The 22,292-nt window shown below is 43.7% G+C and overlaps 1 protein-coding gene across 1 annotated transcript; it reads left to right on the forward strand.

Moving 5' to 3' along the window:
- Positions 1-430: 430 nt before the first annotated feature.
- On the forward strand, positions 431-20,576 carry SMIM13 (small integral membrane protein 13). Its single transcript, XM_034429135.3, has 2 exons — positions 431-1,311; positions 16,713-20,576. The coding sequence occupies exons 1-2, from the start codon at positions 699-701 to the stop codon at positions 16,907-16,909; spliced, it is 810 nt and encodes a 269-aa protein (XP_034285026.2). The 5' UTR covers positions 431-698; the 3' UTR covers positions 16,910-20,576.
- Positions 20,577-22,292: the final 1,716 nt, after the last annotated feature.

Consider the following 22,292-nt stretch of genomic DNA (forward strand, 5'->3'; position numbering starts at 1 on the left):
ATTAAATGGAAAATTAAACGGTTTGCCTATCCCTGGCTCTTGAGGCTGGGCTGCAAAAATGCGAGCGACCACGAAACGGCAGCAGGGAGTTATCGAAACTATTCAGTGTTTCGCTGTCATCGCGTGGGCGCCCGATTATTGCCTTCATGCTTTATGCATTAGCGGGTGACAGCTCTAGTTTCTCACATGCCCTCAGGACTGTTTATTTTACACGGGCGCCGAAGAAAACAAGAATCATCGAAGGGTTTTAATAATAATAATAATAATAATAGTTTTCAAAAATAGCTCGTAAGCTCCACGCCACAAACGCCTTTCAGAGCCTCTCAAAACGGATTCAGATTTAGACCGCATTGATTAGAAGCGAGCAGGACGCTGCCTTTTGGGCGGGCCTTCGCTCCCAGAGGATGATGGGAATTAAAGTCCTTGTGCCACTTTCCGGCACCTGACGGGTACCAAGTGCACCCACACCGAACTACAGTTTCCATAGATTTGCGGCACGGCGGCGAATCACATCCGGGTGACAGGAAACGACACTTTCGCCCCCCCATGTCATCTCTTCCCTACACCCCCCCCTCCGTCTCGTTCATTTTGCAGCTGCCCGATTATCGGGGCAGAAGGAAAGACCATTCTGCACCAGGAGGAGGTGGGGAGCCTCGCTTTTTTGCCCCTCCTACCGCAGGGAACAATGGAACCGTCTAATGATCGGGGCAAGGAAGATCCCGTGTCTGGGTTCTGATCGGAGGAGCCGCAGTCCGCCCGGCCAGCCTTTGCCCCATCCTCTTCGGCCGCGGATTTGCTTCGTAGCTCCAGAAAGCCTGTGTGTAAAATTCTCGGTTTTCTTCGCTAGTCTATACCAGCCCCTTAGAACTCATGCCGCCGCCGCTGCTGCTGCTGCTGCTGCTTCTGCCGCCTTCTTCTTCTCCTTTGGAACTCACTGCCTCTTGATTGCTCGCGCAAAGTTCTTGGAAGGGAAGAGCGGAGGAGAGGAGAATCATGGTCCTTACGCATCAAGTGTTGGGGTTTACGCCCCTTTATTTCCTACCCCCTCCTCTCCTGCTTTCCTAGCCCCTGTCCTGATTTCTAAGTTGGCCGGTTGCCCCCGCTCCTTCCCCTGCCTGCTCAACTTCCTCGTAGCCGGTGGGGATGTCGCGATCGCCTCCTCCTTCCTCCTCCGTCTTCTTCACACGGTCAGGGAGACCGAAACCGTCCTAGATCTTCACGGACACAGGGGGAAGATGTTGCAAAGTATTGGCCTGACTCTCCTGGTCATCGTGGCTACCTTGTTTTTTGTCTTGCTCTTCATGCTCTGTGGTGAGTAAGAGACCCGCCCTCCCAGACCAGATGTTTCCCCCCCCCCAAATATAAGATTTATTTATTTATTTTTTACTTGGCCCATTTCTCTTTCTGAGGATTGTTTGATCCTTGCCAATGGAAGGACGTCAGAGCGCATAACTCTTGTAATGCTTTGCGAGTGCCTACCTGGGTGGAGAGTTGTAAAATTTATTCCTCAATCCAATAGCAAAAATAAATAAATTTTACCCGTGGGGAAAATGTTCTGAAAACAAGGGATGCATTTTAATACTTGTCACTTAATAAACAGGATTTGGCCAGTGGCGAGGTGGAGTTTCATTTGGGCTTTGTGAAGATGAATTGTGTGGGTGGTGAAGGAGGTTATTGGAGAGTTCCTGTAAAGACACCTGTCTAAAATATTTATTGAAAGGCATTAGTCTTACAAAAAGCCAAGAGAGGGACTCTGTTGCTAAATTAGCTAGTTGCTGAAAACTCAAACCTGTCAAATGGAAGTGAAGCATACCAGTTAATTTTATCTTGCATTTATGTCTTTAAATATGAAGGAATATTGTTAATTTAGTGCCAAGGGCCCCAAATAGTGTGGAATAATAAAGTCATGTTCCAGGCTATTTCTAAATACCTTTGTGTGGTTATTTAACAGCCTTCTTCAATCTGCTGCCCTCTAGCTGTATTTCAAATATAACTCTTTTCATTCCCACCTGCCGTAGCAAGACTTTATGTTAGGCTGCTAACAGACAGTTGAGAGTTTGCAACTGTCAAAGCAATTTTTTGCCCTGGGCTGTAGGAAATTTTCTTCTTCTGCTGAGCTCCACTCAGGCAATTTTTAATGTAATACCTGCCTTCACCTGGGCAACACTACCTAGGATAATTTTACATGGCTTTAGACATATATTGATGGAAATCCAGAATGAAGCATGTGGGCTGCCATTTCTATTATACTTTGCTTCTGAAAAGATGCCAGCCACAGCTGCTGGAAATTGAAGTACACCACAGCCATTTATCCTGAAAGCTCATCACTGCTTCATTAATGTAAAAGCCTTCACCAGAAATATTTATGGGTTTTACATAGGAGACAATAAAGCCAGCATGAAATTACATATATAGATGGTGTGACTTGGGAGTCCTGTTAAGAGGAGATATTTCTTGGAGAAAGGGGAAGAAGAAGAAGAACATGGGATCTTATGTGTCTCTGCATTAATGTGAAGTTAGTCAGACCTTGGAATCGGATATGAGCTGTTCTTTGATGGTATGGAGTTGAGGGAAGGTTTTATTATATACAACCTTTACCAAAATGTATATTTCTGTCCTCTTTTCTATTTCTCCATATTTATCCCCTTTCACCTCTTTCATCAACTGTCCTTTCCCAGGGATGAAAGAAGGGTTTCCTTAACAACATATTTATTAATGACCTTCTGAGGAAATTAAGATGAAATTAATGGGAACCTCCACTGGTTCCACTGGAAATTTGGTAATCGTATATTAGAGTATTAGACTGCTCATCTTGGGACCTACTGATCCCACACACATCTAGAGGGTTAGTTCCAGGTTGGAAAGGTTGATCAGTGGATAATGTGATGTCATTACACCGAGTTATACTAAAAGAGTTAAAAACTAAGTTATGACATATTTTGACTAAGGCTTGCTAAATATGCTTTAAATGACTGGATGATATAATACATTAATCAAAACCAAATAAATGACATGTATGCTGATGGGTACTTTCCCCATCCAGAAGATCATTTCTCTGAATAAAAGACATGTCTGGGCATGCTTCAACCAAATTAATATGTTCACTGATTTTCCTATGACTCAGCTAAACATTTAGTGTTGGAAACATCTGGAGGACTTCTACTCAGATCATCCAGGATCCTGATTGGCCAGTTTTTTGTTTCCTTAGATGCTATTCTCAGTCCCCTTAAGGAACCTCCCATCCCTCAAGATTAATTGCCTGATTTTCAAATGACTAAAGAGGAAAACCCAGATCCTGCTGTAAAGTTCCAGAGGACAATTATCTGATAAACTTTTATTTAGCAAAGTTTGTTTGTTTTAAACTGAAGCTTGCCATTTCTGATTCCTTTCTGCTGGATTTTTAAATGTATTGAATTGGGTGTTGGAGTTCCTTTTTTTTTTCTCCTAGCCTATGATATGAATCTTATGTGCCAGGTGCAAATGCTTAACTGATTCTAAAGGAGTGACAAGAAAACTTAGAAGGAAAGTGTCCTTCTCTAGACAAGTAGCTTTTACGTCTGATTCTCACGTGTTCTGCCTGAGGATTCCTGATTGTTGTAACAGCAGTGGTGTAGTGAAGTTTCAGCAACTTGGCTTTGATTCCTAGAGACTGGATAGATAGAAAAATCGTTGCTTTCTTGGAGTTTGTGTCAGCAGTAAGCCATATCTTTTCTATGAGCATTCTGGTTATTTTTTTTTTTTTAATCCCACCCATCCACCTTATCCTGCTGCTTTTCTCTTCCCTCAATTTTGCAAGAATAATGGTTTTTTCTAGCTCCTCATCCTGTCTAAGCCAGTCTGGTGTAGTGATTAAGGCATCAGGCTAGAAACCAGAAGGCCATTGCTTCTAGTGTTGCCTTGGGCACAAAGCCAGTTGAGTGACCTTGGGCCAGTCTCTCCTCCTTAGCCTTAGGAAGCAGGCTATGGCAATTCATTTCCGAAAAACCATACCAAGAAAACTTCAGGAACTGGACCAGGCAGACACATGGAGTCAACACTGACTCAAAGGCACCAAAACCAAACATCCATTTACATCTTATGCCCAAAGTATGTGAGCTTATGTTTGCAAATCATTTCCACAAAGGAGCACTCTGTTTTTATGTGACCCAGAACTAATGGATTACTTCTTTTAGTACATGGTGTTTTATTCATCTCCATGTAAGTCTCTAAATCTCACAAAGTACAATAAGCAAAACCTTGCTTGCATGAAGAATGACTGCAGTTCATCTAGAAATGTGCAGATTTATTTGCATCTTGCTTCTTTATTACCAATCTTTTCCTAGATCCCCAAATCTTGTTCTATATTTGTTGACATAGAGTTGTTTCCACTTTATCTGCCATTTCTCCACAGCTTTACATAGTTGAATGCTTGTTTGTTTTTACCTGTGGCTGGTGCTTTTCTATTTAGCAACTGTTTCAATGCCTGCCATACCTAATTTTTAATTTAGTTCCTGAATATATTTCTCTACAAATGTTTCAGTTATTCTATAAACTTGTTTATAAAGGGTTTCAGTATGGTTTCATCTTCCTTTAATCTTATTTGCTGGAATAGAATTGAATGGAATGGAATGGAATGGAATGGAATATCATCATAGTATCATCATAGTATCATCATAGTATCATCATAATATCACGTCTCTTCAGTGGTTGTTGGAAGCTTGTACTTTAGCTATGGATTTTCTTTTTTAAATCTCTCACGTTCTTTTTCTTATTACGTTATTCCATTTGTTTACACTCTTGACTGAGATAGTGTTCCTTGCCTTTTCTTGTTTGATATTGAAAGTTAATGTTCAGCTGCCCTACGTTCTTCCTGCTGCTTGACTTTTTGCTTCTTTGAAAGTTAGGATAGATAGGTTTGGTTTACTTTCACAATATCACATTTCTTCATGTAGCTCATAGTTGAATTTCACACACGTGTATGAAATCTGTTCTTTACATTGATTTTTAGTATTACCAATAGCACTTATATCCGTCTCTATGTGATTTGCAACGTCAGTATTATTGCCGTCAACAATATGGGTCATCATTTTACCGGCCTCAGAAGGATGGAAGGCTGAGTCAAACTTCAGCCCTGTCAGATTCAAATTCCTGATGTGAGCAGTGAGTTAACTTGCAATGCAGCAGTCTAATCACCGTGCCACCACAGTTCTTATAATCTGACAATATGTTTCCCAAATCATAGTTTACTTGCATGCACGCCTATTTTCCTGTGCACTGCTCCCACTATCCGTGAATGGGTTAAATCCTTCAGCCTTTGGCAAACAACTGAGAGTAATTTTAAAAGAGACTTCCCTTTCTCTACTCCCTAGCCACGCCCCCCCTCCCGTGATTCCCCAGTCTTCTCTCAGTTGTTGGCAAACGCTGAAGAGTTTTTGGGAGCTCCTGAGTCAGCACAGGTATTTTTCTTCTTTAATCCTTTTCCTCTTAAGTTTTTTTTTCCTTCCCTTTCCCAGGGGCGTTTAGGCTTTCTGTTATTTTTGATTAAATCCCTTTTTTTCCCCGCGCGCTGTGTTGCTTGCAGATTCAAAGTAAAGAGAGCGCTCATCAGCTGGGCGTCGGGCTCGGAGCTTTGAGCCGCCCACGCTCACACGCCAAGCGCTAAATGAAGCGGCTTTTCTCTTCCTAACTGCCGAGACTTGCCACAGCCGCTCAGAAGCGGCGCGAATAGGAGGAAAAGCCCTGCAACCATTTTTTTTCCAACCTTTCACCTGCAGAGCTCGGAGGAGGCAGCGGAAGGGTGCAGACAGCAGCGCGCAGCCGCGGAAGCCTTGCTCAGCCTGCCCTTCCTCCCTGCACAGCTGGAAAGATCTCTCTCTCGCTCCCTGCGTAGTGCGGCATCTGGTAGGACCCTCGGGCTGCCAGTGCAAGTCCGCTGCTTTAGCTGCCTTCAAGTGCCTCAAGCCACGTGCGGCCGTCATTTTGACGGACCTCCGGGCCGCCATTTTGGTCAACCTTGCAGACCAGCCTCTCTTGGACCACCAGGGAGCCAACTGCGCCCCTTTCACTGGGCAGTTCGGGAGCCAGCAGGACCAGTCCCCACGGGGCAGCCTGCCAGAGAGAGACACCTGAGGGAGCTATCCTGCAAAGAGCTCAGCATCCAGAGGGTGCTCTCTGCTACACAGCACTGAAACGCCCGCTTCACTGGCAGTCATGTCTGATTCCTACCTGTCTTCAGACATGGAGTTGGAGTCAAGTCCACCTCGCAAAGGGGACAAACAACCTAAAAAAAGCAAGAAGTCTGGGAGCTCCGGCCACAAATCTAAATCAGTCAAGGCACTCCCTTGCCAGGACAGGGACACCTTAAGATGCCACAACGCACTGGAGCGTCAATGGGCCAAGGTGCAGAAGGCAGTCGCTGCAACCCCCGGTTTCGGGCCTCGCTCTGGAGAAGGGCCTCCCACTCCATCTAGGGAGCCGGTGGCGGCTATTTCATGCCCGGCTGAGCTGGACCAGACACCAGACACCCCCAAGGCAGGCCATCTTCTGCCAGAAGCCCCCCCCTTCACGCCACAACAGCGTCGCCAGCCGGAAGCATCCTTCACCTCGACGGCAGCAGGGCTGAGACCACAAGAGGGGCCAGGGCCATCCAGCCTGCCGGATTTTCAGGCCATGTTTTCCTCGGCTTTATCGTCATTCTTAGCGGCCAGCTGGCAACAGGCATCCCAACTGCCTCTTCCCAACCTTACAACCCAAGGGCCACATCGACAGGCCCTGTCTCGAAACCTCCCTACACAAGCCCAAGCATCTTCATCGGATGAGTCCGATCAAGCGGAGGAGGGGCTGGAGGAGGTCGAGTTCTCAGAGAATGAGGGCTTGTTGCCGGACACACCGGCCTTCATGGGCTGTTTCGGCCGGCGCTTTTCAAGTCACTCCTTCATAAAGCCCGTCTAACGAAAACTTGTGAGTGCCAGGAGAAGCCAGGGTAGCCGCGCCCACCACAGCCGGGCCTCACGACGCCCTTTTCAAATCTTCCATACCAAAAAAGGACTGTATTCCCTGCCCACAACTCTTCGCAGATGTAATCCAGAACCCCTGGGGGCAACCGACCTCACTTACAACTCCCAGTACCCTGGACAAGAAGCTGTATTGTTCAGCCCCTGAGCTGGAAGAATTACTGACCCTCCCAACAGTAGATCAACTGGTTGTGTCCTTAGCCTCGGCCTCGATGATTTCCACAGAAGCCTTGGATGGCCTCAAGGCAGAGGACAAAAGGACGGAGGGGGCGTTCCGCAAGGCTCACCAGGCAGTGGCCTGGGCTATCCGGTCAGCAACAGCGACGTCTTTCTTTAACAGAGCGGCCCTCATCTGGCTTAGGCAAATGCAAGAAAGACTTCCCTCTGAGGACACCAGGCTTCACCAGGATGTAAATAAAATAATCGCAGCCACCGAGTATGCCACGGACGTGTTGTTAAACGCGGCTAAGTTTGCATCCAGATCCTTAGCCTCCATCGTCACAGCCAGAAGAGTATTTTGGTTACGACCCTGGAAGACAGATCTCAAGGCGAAGTGGAAGCTGGCTGCAGCACCGTTCAAGGCTCCAGATTTGTTCGGGGCAGCACTGGAGCCCATCCTGGTCGAGGACAAGGACAAAAGGAAGGTGCTTCCATCCTCGCTCCGTCACGAGCGCAGATTCTCACCATACCCATACCAGCAGCCCTTTCGTCCCAGCGCAGGGCCCAGGGGGTCCTCCTTTCACCGCTCCCACTACCAAGGAGGTGATAGGGCGCAGGACAGACAGCAGTTCAGAGACAGGGGCCGGAACCAGCAGTCCAAACATCCTTTCCGGGGTGCCGGCGCCAAAGCCACCAGGAGGGGAAAATGACTCCAGGCCCCGGGGCCCGATAGGGGGAAGACTGCTCCTCTTCCACCAGCAATGGGCCCAATCAACGACGGACTTGTGGGTAAGGCGCACGACTTCATCAGGACTATTCATCGAATTCTCGGGGCCACCCACCCATCGCTTTGTTCCAGGCGCAATCCCACAGTCCTCAGAACTCCAAGCTCTCATGTCACAGGAGATTACCCATCTCTTGGAAGTCAGGGCCATAGAACCAGTCCCACCGAGCCAACACGGGACGGGGTTCTACTCAAGCCTCTTCCTCGTCCCCAAGAACACCGGAGGATGGAGGGGAATCCTAAACTTGAAACGTCTGAATCAGTCAGTGCAATACCGCAGATTCAAGATGCACTCCCTCAAGTCGATTCTGGCAGGGGTGCGGCAAGGGGACCTCCTTCAGTCAGTGGACCTTTCGAGAGGCCTACCTGCATGTGCCTATCCACCCAGAGCATCGGCAGTTCCTGAGGTTCGAGTACGCGGGACAGCATCTCCAATATCGAGCAATGCCCTTCGGCCTTTCATCAGCACCCCGCACCTTCACCAAATTGGTAGCAGTAGTGGCAGCCAAACCTCGAGCCATTCCAGTGAGGGTCCTCTGTTATCTGGACGATATCCTGGTCCTCTCGTCATCGCAGGACCAAGCAGTAAGGGACATGGAGCTGGTCCTGGAGTCCTTCCAAAACCACGGCTTCACGATCAATTTCGAGAAGAGCCACCTCCATCCCTCGACCCAAATTCTCCATTTGGGAGCAATAATACACTTGACCAGAGGGCAGGTCTTCCTGTCACCAGACAGGGTCCAGAGTATTCAAGAGCTGGTCCGGCAGATAATGACAATGAGGAGAGTGCCGATACTTCAGCTGTCCTGTCTTCTCGGGAAGATGGTCTCCTGCTTTAGCATCGTACCATGGGCACGCAGACACTCGAGGGCGCTCCAGTGGTTTCTCCTACCCTTCCAGCGAGCGGGAAAAGCCAACTTGAAGCGAGAAGTGAGTCTCCCCGGCCAGGTCCGTTGCTCACTCACGTGGTCAACCCCCGCGCTCCTCAAGGGCTCCGCCTTCCTGGGACCAGACAGACTGGTGCTAACCACGGGCGCAAGTCTTCGCGGGTGGGGAGCGCACCTTCACAATCTGGTGGCGCAAGGCCAGTAGTCATCTCCTGACCAGGTCAACAGCATCAACTTCCTGGAGTTACGGGCGATCAGGCTGGCCCTATGACACCTTCAGAGCGCTGTCCAGGGACAACACGTGCTGATTCTGACAGACAACATCTCGGCCAAGGTGCATGTGAACAGAGAAGGGGGCACACGGTCACGGCTCCTCATGTTAGAGTCCGAAGCCCTGTTCAATTGGGTGGAGGAACACCTCCTGTCAATCAAGGCAGACCACATCTCGGGGTCGACCAACGTCAGGGCGGACTGGCTCAGCCGAGAGATGATAGACCAGGCAGAATGGCAACTCCACCCCAGCCTCTTCCGAGAACTCACCGTCTACTTTGGGAGGCCAGAGGTGGACCTTTTTGCAACTCCAGACAACGTGCAGTTGCCCCACTTTGTGTCTCGCTACCCCACTCCTCAGGCGGAGGATCACGATGCACTTCGCTGCAAATGGCTGGGTGGACTCCTGTATGCGTTCCCACCGACTCCTCTGCTCCCTCGGCTCATCAGGAAGCTGCTGTTAGAAAAGGCCAATCTGCTGCTGGTGGCACCAAACTGGCCCAGAAGGCCATGGTACGCCAATCTGGTGGCCCTCTCAGTGGAACAGCCATGGGTGATTCCACCACACTGAGTCGTCCTGTGCCAGGGAGCGGTTCACCATCCAGAGCCACAGTGGCTACAATTAGCCGTCTGGCATTTGAGAGGGTAATCCTGTTGAAAGACAACTTGCCGGACTCTGTCGTCAGCACCATCCAGGCGGCGAGGCGGTCATCGACTTCTCGCATCTACGAAGCATCGTGGAGAGCGTTCTGCCTCTGGGGGTCTCGCCATCACGTAGACCCCACAACAGCCTCTGTTCGGGACATTCTGGGGTTCCTCCAGGCGGGGCTAGATAAAGGACTGGCACCAGCTACCCTGAGACATCAGACAGCGGACTTGTCTACGGTCATCAGATGTGAGCCATATCAATCACTGACGCATCATTCACTTATCAAGGGGTTCTTACATGGGGCCATGAACCTGCACCCCCGCACGGTGCACTGATACCCCTCATGGGACTTACTGCTAGTTCTGAGGGCCTTGACTGCCCCCCCCTTCGAACCATTGGAGTCAGTCGCTCTCAAATTCCTTTCCTTCAAGGTTACCTTCCTCCTAGCTATCACTTCGGCTAGGAGGGTCTTGGAATTGGCGGCTCTTTTGGTCCGCAAGGACCTGTGCATCTTCAGAGACTCCACAGTGACATTACTCCTGGACCCAGCGTTCATACCAAAGGTGAATTCCTGGTTCCACCGGGCCTAGGAACTAATCCTTCCTGACTTCTGCCCCTCGCCTCGAGACGATAGGGAGAGGAAGTGGCACACCCTCGACGTGCATCGCGCCCTACGCCAGTACATTCGCAGGACGGCCTCCTTTCGGCGCACAGAAGCCCTCCTAGTGTCATTTAATCCGTCGTCCATGGGCCAGAAGATCTCGGCCTCAACGGTCAGTAGATGGATTAAAGCCTGCATAGCCCTGGCGTACGACCTGGACTCCAGACAGCAGCCAGGCAGGATTCTACCCCACTCTATTCGTAGTGCAGCCACTACGGCAGCTTGGGCCATGCAGGCGTCAGTAGCGGACATTTGCAGAGCGGTCATCGCTGGTCATCGCTGTCTCCGTTCATTCGACACTATAGGATAGATGCCTATAATTTGGCAGAGGTGTCCTTTGGTCACAGAGTGCTCCAACGGGTCCTGGCTGAGGAGGACATTACAGGCAGTCAGCCGCCCGCCGTGGAGTATAAGCTTGGGTATATCCCATTCATGGATAGTGGGAGCAGCGCACAGGAAAATGGACGTTGTCTTACCTGAACGTCCGTTTTCTGGGCGCTGCGTACACTATCCATACCCCCCCCCTTGAATACGGTTGCCTGCCGGGGCGAGTTCTCAGCCCATGATGTGTTCAAGTTGGTAGTTAATAAAGTTATGTTGTTTCACCAGTCAAAGGTTGTCTCGTTTTTTTGCCTTCGTTCAGACTGGGGAATCAGGGGAGTGGGATGTGTGGCTAGGGAGCAGGGAAAGGGAAGTCTCTTTTAAAATTACTCTCAGTTGTTTGCCAAAGGCTGAAGGATTTAACCCATTCATGGATAGTGTACGCAGCGCCCAGAAAATGGATGTTCAGGTAAGACAATGTCCATTCCCTTTAATTTTCTATATTTAGCTCACATATTTGACATAACTCATTACCTCTTCCAGAGATTGTACCTCGATGTAACAGACCTGACTGGATTGTGTTTCTCTTCCATTTCCTCTTATGCAGTTGGTTTGGTTTCAATGATAGCAATAGAACATGATGTCCAGGTTTAGAATCTGTGTTTTTCTTGCCTGGCAATAATGAATTATCTTTGCAGAACTCTAACCCAGTGGTCACCAGCTGGTGGTCCGTGAGAAAATGTTGGTGGTCCGCAGAAAAATTATTTGCATTTTTAATAAAGTTTTCTTTTCCATCAAGCAGGGCTGGCATGACACCCCCCTCTTTTTTTTAAGCCTTTTTTAGCCTTTTAAATTGTCAAATGGGTTTTAGTTTCAATGTTTTAAATTTTGGGCCACAGTTATATAATTCTTTTAAAATTTTAAATTTTGTATTGGTATGTGTTTTAGTTCTGGCTGTGCACTGGCCTGAGTCCACTAGGAGAAGGGCGCGATACAAATTGAATAAAATAAATAAATAAATATTGCACTAAATATAGTCCTCCTCCTTGAGGAGTCCTCAAACTACATCCCCTGGGCCGGATACATGCAATGAACGTTTGTGTTGCTGCAGAGAGTCTCCCCCTTTGGGGTCTTTTTGTGCGGGTTGGAGGGGGGCAGAAATTCTTACTTGGGGTCTCCTTCGGCCTCCTGATGCAGGGCTTTGGGTGAAGGCTGGAGGGATATGGCACTGGTGGCGAAGAGCTGGAGGGCTTTGTTCCAGTGGGACTGCCCCATGGCCTGGAACTGGCTGACCATCTCAACCCACTGAGCCTCCAGGCGCCAGTAGCTGGTCTTGCACTCCTGCAGGTCTTCCCTCTGCTTGGAAAGTCTATGCTCCTAGTCCTCAGTGAGGTGCTTCTGCTGAGCCTCCTTCTCGGTCGGATCCAATTTGAATTCAGCTGTTTTGCCAACTTTTTCTCATGGTGGCTGCTTAGCTCCAACAACTGCTTCCTGTTGGGGTCCTAAGGAACCCGGGCAGGCAGGCATGGAGTGGCTGGCAGGGGAGGGGCAAGTAGAGGCTGGCGAGGCACCCCTTGACATGAGTGACATCGAGTTGGCCATGCCCACCCAGTCACATGATCACCTAGCCATGCCCACAAAGACGGTCATTAGACAGATCATATTAGTGGTCCGTGGGATTTAAAATGATGAATTTAGTGGTCCCTGAGGTCCAAAAGGTTGGTGACCCCTGCTCTAATCTGTCTCCTGATACTGGGTTTTATCTGATGCATATATCTCTTATCATTCCAGATTACTTCATTTCTCCAATTTCTGCATTTAGTGCTTCTTGCAGTTTGTCACAAAATTTATCAAAATCTTCTGTTGTGTCTCCTGCAGGAGAGCACGCATGTTAACATTAACATTTTCTGGGTGTCCACTAATAGTGATATATACAAGCCCATCTTTTATTGGATTGTAGGCAAGTGCATACTTAGCAATGCCAATTTGGGGGGGGGGGCATTATTTATATTCTATTCCTTCTTCCAAGTTCGACCTAGATGGAGACGGTTGGTTGGTTTTCCTCACACCTCCAGAAACCCTATTGTGAATTGCTGTTAGCTTTCCTCCTTCCCCTTTGACCTTATCAGCAAGAATAATCCCTTAGAAGCTCTTGTTCCTTCCAGATATCTCTCTCGGGCTTACTGTACTCTCCTCCATATCATGAAGGTGATTTTTCAAGAGTGAAATCCATTTAAAATGGGAGCTCCACAGTCTATCCTCCCTTGGACGATCGGAGCTACATGTGCCTCTTCCCTTGTACATTTGTGAACCTAGCCGGAGGATCACTCCAGATTCTAAAGTTGATATAATATAATTCTAATATGATGGGGATGAGTTGGGAAAAAAATTGCCAGTGGGAATTCTCCATAATTACTATAGTTAATTGGGTCCATTGGGATAGTTTTGTTTCATTTTTGCTATTACTTTTAAGAGTTATCCTTGATTGCCTTATCCGAGAGCTTTGATCCTTGTCAGACCAAAGAAGAGAACAACACTAGTAAAAGAATAAAATGGAATAGTTAGAATTTACAGTTTTGGAAGATAGAAAATATGAGCTTGATAAAAAAAATAAATACTGGTGGAATCCTCCCTTTGTTAATCCACTCCTACTTGGTTGACTAATCTCAACATTGTGAGATCTGATCTGATGTATTGAAGCTTCACAAATACACCCATGACCTTAATGGTGAATTCAGTTGTGAAACAGATGCAGCTCGTTTACCTTGATATTTAATGTGACCTTACTTCAGAATTGCCTCACTGGAAAATTGAGGATTGCAAAACAACTTGGCAACTGCATTAAATATTGAGCTAGAACAACTACATTATTATTTTTTTTATTGTATGGCCAGAAGGTTAAAAAAAAAAAATACTCCCAAGAAACTGTTCCTTTCTTGATCAAGCTGTGCTAAAAAGGAACTGCCACTTTTTAATTCTTACAGTCAAAAAATAAATAAAAGCCCAAGGTTAATCTGGCTCTGGTAGATCAGAACAAAGCTCATGTGGTTAACGATAGAGTTTCATCACAGTTGTGCAGTAAAGCTTCCATAGGTTGCTAAGTAAAAAAATTCCTTATTCCTCCTTGTGATATTACCTTAGGTGATTCTTCTCATGCCAGTCTAGATTTGATTATAAGAACCGGAGTATATATTCAGCACAATTTGGTAATGGCATGTTTCTTAAGCCTACTTGCTTCTTATGGTAGATCAGTTGGAGTGTGTGTGTGGTAGGAATAATGTTAGTAGAAACATCAAAAATAAAATAGATGGAATAAGCACCTTTTCATCGATTTACTAAACTTAAAATGCCCGAAATAGACTATAGTAGAGCTCTTAGCTTGGAAATACACCCACTGCATCCACCTAGAAATGATGCAGTCCAGGAAAATAAGTCTATCGTTTGTTCTGTTGAATGTATAAATTGGCACAAGTTTTCTTTGAATAGCCTGAAAATCAAATACTAAATGATCATGATTTCCATACCTATGTTGCAAGAATTGCAACATGCAGAGTGATTGGGAAGAGAACCTTGTATGGGTAACAATTACCTCCTTTTGTGGGGTGGAGAGAGAAAAGAAAAGAGATTGGAGATCAGTTGATCTTCCTCTACTTCTTCCTGCAAACAGAGATCTTCACATGGGCTGGGTTCCTGCATTTCACTAAGCTACCAATCTTTATTTAGAAACCACAAAATGGCTGCCTTCATATGCAAGCCACATTATGACCGAGATGGTTAATGAAGGTGGTCATTCTTAAAAGGCTTTTTATGATGTAGAGGAGAAGTAGACTAGATGGCCAATTTAGTTAGCTCCACGCGGCATGCAACATTTTCTGCCAATCCAAGGACAGTGACAGTCACTTTTTAAACCTAATTTTGTTCAGTATGTCACAAGCCTAACTAAGGCCCAGTTTTACCCCAAACATGCTCACGTATACTGTGCAAGCTAGAATAACCAATCTAGAAACTGCCTTGGCATGCCAACATACTATTTCCCATAACCCACATGTTAGGAGGTATATGCTGCATATGCATACCCACACGGATTTTTCAATAAGTCACTTATGAATAGGAGAACAATACTGTCCCTTTTGGATTTGCTGGGTCTTATACTGGCTATCCTCCCCCCCCCCCTAATTTTAGTTGCTTTTTGTTTAGAGCCATAAAGTTTACATCCTGATGAATACAGTTTACCTCTTGTTTTCTCCTTTATCCATCCCTCATTACAAAACCTCTCTTTTATGGATTCCCACATCCATTGGTATTCAAAAAATATGCAGGGTGTTGTTGTTATATTTTTGCTTTTTGCTTTTTTTTTTTTTGAGATTTCATCTCTTCATCTGGCAAAACTGAGCTGAAAGCATGTTGAGGAGTGGCAAAGAGGAAAGGGACTGGATGTTATTGATGCCAAAAAGATAAACCCCATTCTGCCTCCTTTCCTTAATCTTTTGATGATAATAACTCTATTAGTATTATTATTAAGGGCTGTGTTTTTACTAAGGCGCATAAGATGGCACACATTCTTTCCACCAAAATAGCATTCAAAAAGCCCAGTAGCATGGAACAGGCTGAAAGAATGCTGACCCGATGACCTTATTGTTATGAGACTATAACCCAGGCGCAACTCCCTGGAGGACCTACAGGCTTGCCTCTTCAGCAATTAGCTCTTTAGAAATGATCTCACTGATTCATAACAGGAGCATTTTCAGTCATTGTTGAAGGCCTCCTTATAGTGGGATCCTTTTCTTCATTGTCCCTTCTGCCTCCTGATCCTTGTTTGACCATTTTTGATAAAATACTTATATGATTAATGGAAAAATGTTAGTTATACCTTTGTTGCTAACGTCTGGTAGAGATAAAGGATGAGATTTGTATTGGTATTTTCTTGCTTATTTACTGACTAGGTTTACCTGTCCATGAATGTAATAGATCAGTAAGACTTAAATACATTATTAGCTGGCTAATAAAGAAAGGAAGTGTAGACCAGGGATAGCACTAGCACTTAGATTTATATACTGCTTCACCATGCTTTACAGCCCTCTCTAAGCGGTTTACAGAGTCAGCCTATTGCCCCCCAAAATCTGGGTCCTCATTTTACCCATCTCGGAAAGATGGAAGGCTGAGCTGGTGAGATTTGAACTGCTGGCAGCCGGCACAGAATTAGTCTGTAATACTACAATCTAACCACTGTGCCACCATTGCTCTTCTAAAAGAGAAAGTAGATAGAAAGTGATCAGTGCACAGGCAAAGTTTTTAATCCACAGTAAATCCCGTATGACAAAAGAACATGTATATGTGGGGTAAACGTCGTGGAGGACATGACGCATATAATATTTGAATGTAGGCTGTATGAGGAAGTAAGAAAACAATATCTGTCCCCAATTATAAATAAATTTCCCCACTGGAATATAAGGCATAAATTATCATTTCTGTTGAAGGCAGACTCTCCTCCCCGGTAAGGGCTATCACTCGCTATCTTAAAAGGATGACAGCAATACAAGCTAGTTATATCGAAAAGAATTTCATTGATTGTAAGAAAGATGAGCTGAGTTAGAGCAGAGCTATCTTATTTGGGTTATCTAGTCTTGGCAACTTAGCTATTGAAATCTGATATTGTAAAATTTTAATGTGATATATCATATATTTTTAGATTGTTATTTCTGTAACTGTTTTGTCTTTTTCCCTTTTTCTTTCCTGTTTTGTTTGAAAAGGCCTTCGGGCTATTCAATAAACAAATACGATAATCCACAGTAGATTTTTAGTTTTGCAGTTCCAACTTAATGTTTTTTTGTAACTTTATTAAGGATTGAACTTGTTTGGACAATGTTATTTCTATATGAGTGTGGCATGCACTGGCATCAATCCCTTGTTCGTATTGTGCTGTATATTTTCAACGGCTGTGGGGTGCAACATTTAAACGTTCCCTTTGTTTTTCCTGGCAACTCTCTAGGTTGGTGCGTGGTCTGGCAGCTCTTCTTATCAAAGTTTAAGTTCCTACGAGAGCTGATTGGAGACACAGGATCCCAACAAGGGGATAGCGAAAATGCAGAACCAGAAGCTGAACAGGATGCGCTGCTGCTCACTCCACAGAGAAATAGGCAGAAACCTGCACGTCAGCGAAAGGGACCGGCCGAAGAAGCAAGCTAAAATGAAATGCCTGGGTAATTTCCAAACAACGGACGAGCAACGTCGGTTAAATAGTTCATTTCTACTGATGTCCTAAGCAAAAAACCCAAACTATTTCCAAAGAAGTTCAGAGAACATTTAAAAACAAAAACAAAATGGCAGTAGGGGGAGAGAATGAAAAGCAAGAAGCATCTTACGCTTTCTGGGCAGTTACGAGGAAGAGAAGTACAGAAATAATTTTCTGTTCCACTCCGATTATGCCTAGCTTTTGCACAAGGGTGAACACGATCAACTGTTGGCTAATGACATCTTTATAAGACTATCACTAATAACAATTAACCTTTGCTCTTTGTGTATCCATTTTGTATAGAAATATATGTTTCTTTTACGTATGAACTCTGAATATTTCTAAGTGGTATCACCCTCCCACAGGATAAGGTCCATATAGAGGCTTCATCAACCAACTTAAACATAATCAGGAAATGAAATTGGCACTGGATCTTATGTCTGTTTTCAAGCTTCTTTAAAAATGAAAACATTTTGCCAGATTAGTGCATAACTGTAAATGTTTATGGAAATCCCTTCTGTTTTTCCTTAATATAAAAAAGAGGAGCATCTGTTACAAATCCTCATCTGATATCATTTTTTTAAAGAAACTAATCAGTTGGCTTTAAAATGGACCTTTTTCCCCCTCTTGTTTGCCTTTTTTTTTTTTTTTTTGCACCAAAAATCAACTGAAACTAATTACCGAACTCCGATATAGCTCCAGGGATTATATTTTATTACAGTCTACAGTCTGTTGTGCTTAATGGTTTGACCAAAAACTTTGTAATTAGTGTTGTTTTCCCAACTTTCCTCTTTAACAGCTACATCTGATGAACGCTCACAGTTCTGCTTGAATTATGTATAAAGCAGCCCAGACAGTAGCATCAAAATTGTAGCTAAAACTGAACTAGAATATATTGACTTCGAACTTTGAATTGGTGCTAAAGAAGAACGATCATGATTGTGATTATGACACCTAGCTTCTTCTTGGACTCCATGGTGCACTTTCGTTGAACGTTCTTGATGCTGTGCTCCAAATTTTTAATTTTGCTGAGCAGAAGGTGTAGAAAAGTCTCTTTAATAGTTCACAGTTGCTAAAAATAAACCCTCCTGATGCCTACAGTTGATGGCTCCATTCTCTTGAAAAGCTTTTTTGGAGGCTTAAATGTGGATGAAGAACTTCATTGATTTTATTTATTTTCTAGTAGCATTTGAATAGGTAAACGGCTTTTAACGATCTGTTCAGTATTGAGAAGCTCACAAGTGGATTTGTAGCTTATTCCCTTCCTCCCCATGACATCCTACCATTCAGCTGTATGCAGTGGTTGCCTTATTGTTCATTTTTTGTGGCTGCTGTTGTTCTTTGCAGCATATATCAAACAGGGTTTAGGATTGTTGTAGTATTTGTCAACTGGGCTTTTGCCCTTAAAAAAAATTAACATGCAATGCTCAGTCCTTGAATTCAAGATCTTACCAATAAACATCTGTTTTGTTTTGTTGTTGTTTTTAAGAAAAAAAAAAACCACTTCTAGCTGTACCTGGTAGAAGCAAGTACTTGAAATAATGCCAATTGTATTCAGTGTATTCAGAGTAATTGGACTCAGGTTTTCTCACTTAACCACAGACACAATGTTTGCCTTACAGGGTTTACATGCTGACATGACATGCTTAATAATGTCAGGGGTTTGGTTTTTTTTTCATGCACCTCAAAAACGGTTATAGGTACCATTTCTGTTTATCAAAACAAATAACCAGTCTTTTATTCCTCCTGGAATAAAGTTTGCAAATGTGAATTTTGAGATTCTAATCCGATGGAACAGGTAGATGTAACTAGGGAGAGCTGGACCATCAACTATCTCAGTCCCATGCCATGGTAGAGTTAGGGTTACTTGTTTTAAGTGTGAAGATTTTCTTTGATTCAGTAAAGTAGAATACGTTAGGGAAGCTTTGTGTGTGTGTGTGTTTTCAAAGGGAAACCGGGAAGCCACTTTTTCCTGACATCCTGAGATACAGCTAACACTGTCCCACAAGTGATGCTGCTGGGTACAACTTTGGTACGAATAATACTGCTTCCCAGAATGTAGCATCATTTTGCACATTATATGTATGCTTGATACAGAGTCCCAAGTCTTTTCTGAATTATATAACAAGAAATCTGTCAGTTTTCTGTCTACATACTCTTCTGTCACCTGGTGTAAAGCTATTAAAAACAATCAAAATTAAAAAGTCACAGATTGATTCACAGGTATGTCCTTCCTAGTGAACTTTGATGAGCTCATAAAAGGAGAAGGCCCTGGGGACAGGGATGAAGGCAGTTAGTTTTCTTGATGCCAAATTGATGAACCTGTGACATCGGTGATATCTGCAGGGCAGGACAAAAAAAAATAATGGCAGCTGCAACCAGGTAATCAATAAACTCTTCCCTCTGTTTATTTGTATCACATGGTGCAGTCGTTCTACCATCTTGGGCACAAGATACAATGCAGATGAGATAAGAGCAAAAACAATCTTGCATTTTACATATGTCATTCCCATCCAAAACTTTGTGGAGTGAGGGAGGGTCGATGGTTTCAAAATTTGATAAAAGAATTAAAAATGTACTATACTTACTGCTTGTGCACCTGTGTCAGTTTTATCTAATTAAGTAGAACTGAGCCAGTCATTTGCTCCAAAGCTAAAAGTTATTCGCTGTGTTAATGGTGAACTGAAGCTGTGGTTTGGTTCATTTCAATGTATTCTTTCAGCTAATCATGGAATGCAAGACACTAACACAAACTAAAATACATGTATTTGTATAGTTTGAGAAAACAGAAGTTTAGCAATGTAATTGGAAGGATCTTGTAAAAAAAAAAAAAGGATGTTCCAAGAGTTAAACTTATATGTGTGAATGTTAGACAACAGTTTAATCTCTATGTGATTTTTATGATCGATTCAATGCAAGTCCTATGCAATCTTATTCAGATTTCAATGAGGCTTAGTGGCAAATCGGTGTGTGCTAAACAGTGGCCATTATCCATTTTATTTGCAGTCTCTCCCTGGGAAATAGCATTGAATCCGATTGTGATAAATGGCAATGGCACCATTTTATGTATGAAACACACAGGTTCACATTGTTTTATGATTTGAGCTTTGCCATTTCTGCGTTCCAAGAGTAAACTTCTATATGTGAATGTTAGACAACATTCAATATCTCATGTGATTTTTATGATTGATTCAATGCAAGTCTTATTGAGATTTCAATGAGGCTTAGTGGCAAATTGGTGTGTGCTAAACAGTGGCCATTATCCAGTTTATTTGCAGTCTCTTTCTCCCTGGGAAATAGCATTGATTCTGATTGTGATAAATGGCAATGGCACCATTTTGTGTATGAAACACAGATTCACATTGTTTTATGATTTGAGTTTTGCCATTTCTGAAATGGCTCTTAGGCTCGATGCTCAACAAGGAAACAGTTTATTCTAATGTTTGTTCCTTTCTTGGACAAATGCCGCATTACACGCAAGGTTAGCTTTTTCTGTGCTCCTTGGTATATAGAAAAAACTGTACTAATTGCTCCTCTGCTTTCTATATTCACCATGTTAATTATTCTTTTTATTTAAACTGACTCCATTAAAACATGACAAATAAAATGTTAATAAGCCAACCTGTTGTAAAGGCCCTTCTGTCTGCATGCCTATTATAACTGTGTCCACTGTCAAAAGATTTAAAATGTGCTTTTCAATCATTACTGCGTGTGCAATTTATTGTAAATATTTAATAAAAATTATTTTATATAAAAAAAAAAGATTTAAAATGAAGCACAAAATCACCCAGAACAAAATCGCCATCAAATGAGAAAAAAATATTATTAATCTTTAAGGCTGAGGTGCTAACCAAATAAAGTTTATGAATTGTTTGCAACTTGGAGCTGGAGGGGGGAGGGGTTCTTGCTAATAATTGAATGTATTATTTGGTACAGTGCGACATAAAAGCAAGGATCAGACCTGAACAGGTAAGTGGACATGAAGTTTGTTTTTTAATTTAATTTAAAAAGATTATATCTGGCAAATATTTGTTTCAGCTGCTATTTCAAATGACAGTCTCATACAGGCCTCTATGAGGCACAACCAAGCTCTTGCAAAGAATGCCTTTGCAAATTTGTGAGCAACATGGAATAATTCTCAAAGGCTTAGACTGAATTTCTTCTAAGGCAATTATAAATTTTAAATGCAGAAATAACAAAAAACATTGAGGACTTAATATCTTTGTCCCGAGTAATTTGCTGGAAGAACATAGTTGTTGTCCTTATAACATGCAAATGTAATTTATAATTTACAGAAGCAGATCCTAAGCTACTGAGGACATTTATCTGAAATCAGAACTTTGGGCTTATTTATTATATTCTGTTAACCATTTTAATCTTATGACTTTGTGGGGTATTCAGCAAAGTAAACAAACTAAAGATGATACAAATGATCAGATAGAAGTATGATTAACACAAATGTATGTATCTGTATACCAATAGGCTATAGTTAAAGGCTCGCTTCTTAGAGCAAGGGCTCTGGACAAACCTGCACATCACCATTGACAGATGATTACTTTTGTTCATGCATAACCTCTATAAGATTCAAAATGCATTGCAGCATGCAAGGCTGCTATACCAATGAGATTCCAGCCCATAGAAGAGTGAGGCAGAGATGCATCTTAGCCCCTTTCTCTGTTTAATTTATATATAAATTCACTCGTGGCCAAAGTGAATCAATTTGAACACCACCGAACCACCAAAATTAGCAAACAGGCATATTGCTACCTTGTTTTATGCAGATGACATAATACTTCTGTCACAAACATTATTTGGACTCGAACAAGCCCTGAATGCCTTGACCAGGTATTGCTAAGCGGAAGCTTTAGAAATCGATCCCAGTAAAATCAAAATTCTGATTTTTGCTGTGACCTCAACAGTATGCTTGGTGGAGAATATTGAACAAGTTACAACCTTCAAATATTTGGGCATGATTTTCCATAGTTCCACAAAACGCAGTGCACATCAAAACTATGCTATACAAAATGCTCCAAAAACCCCTAAAGGCTACAATCCAATCTTTCTATTTTACTAGAGGAGTGCAGTATATTACTAGCAGCACTTAAGCTATTTTCAACAAAGGCTCGTGCATAACTACTCTTCGGTGTCCAGTATTCTTCTTTTGCCCCTCTTGAAAAGATCCAGTCTAATTCTCCAGTGATGGCTGTGGCATCGTCCAGACATGGGTTGCTTCAGTCAGATCTGCCTAGGGACTGAGTCATAGTTTTTTGACCATGGCCCTCGTTCCTTCCTCTCAGACTCAGTTTCGACTCAGTCTGCCTGAGAGAAACATCTCCA

The sequence above is a fragment of the Pantherophis guttatus genome, chromosome 3, assembly GCF_059756535.1.
Source record: "Pantherophis guttatus breed Tessera chromosome 3, ASM5975653v1, whole genome shotgun sequence".
In the NCBI taxonomy this organism is placed as follows: Eukaryota; Metazoa; Chordata; class Lepidosauria; order Squamata; family Colubridae; genus Pantherophis; species Pantherophis guttatus.

Bases quoted from the DNA above. Each gene is read 5' to 3' on its own strand.
- SMIM13 (XM_034429135.3), top strand. From the start codon at position 699: ATGATCGGGGCAAGGAAGATCCCGTGTCTGGGTTCTGATCGGAGGAGC. The intron at 1,312-16,712 runs GTGAGTAAGAGA...GCAACTCTCTAG, and splicing joins CTTGCTCTTCATGCTCTGTG to GTTGGTGCGTGGTCTGGCAG.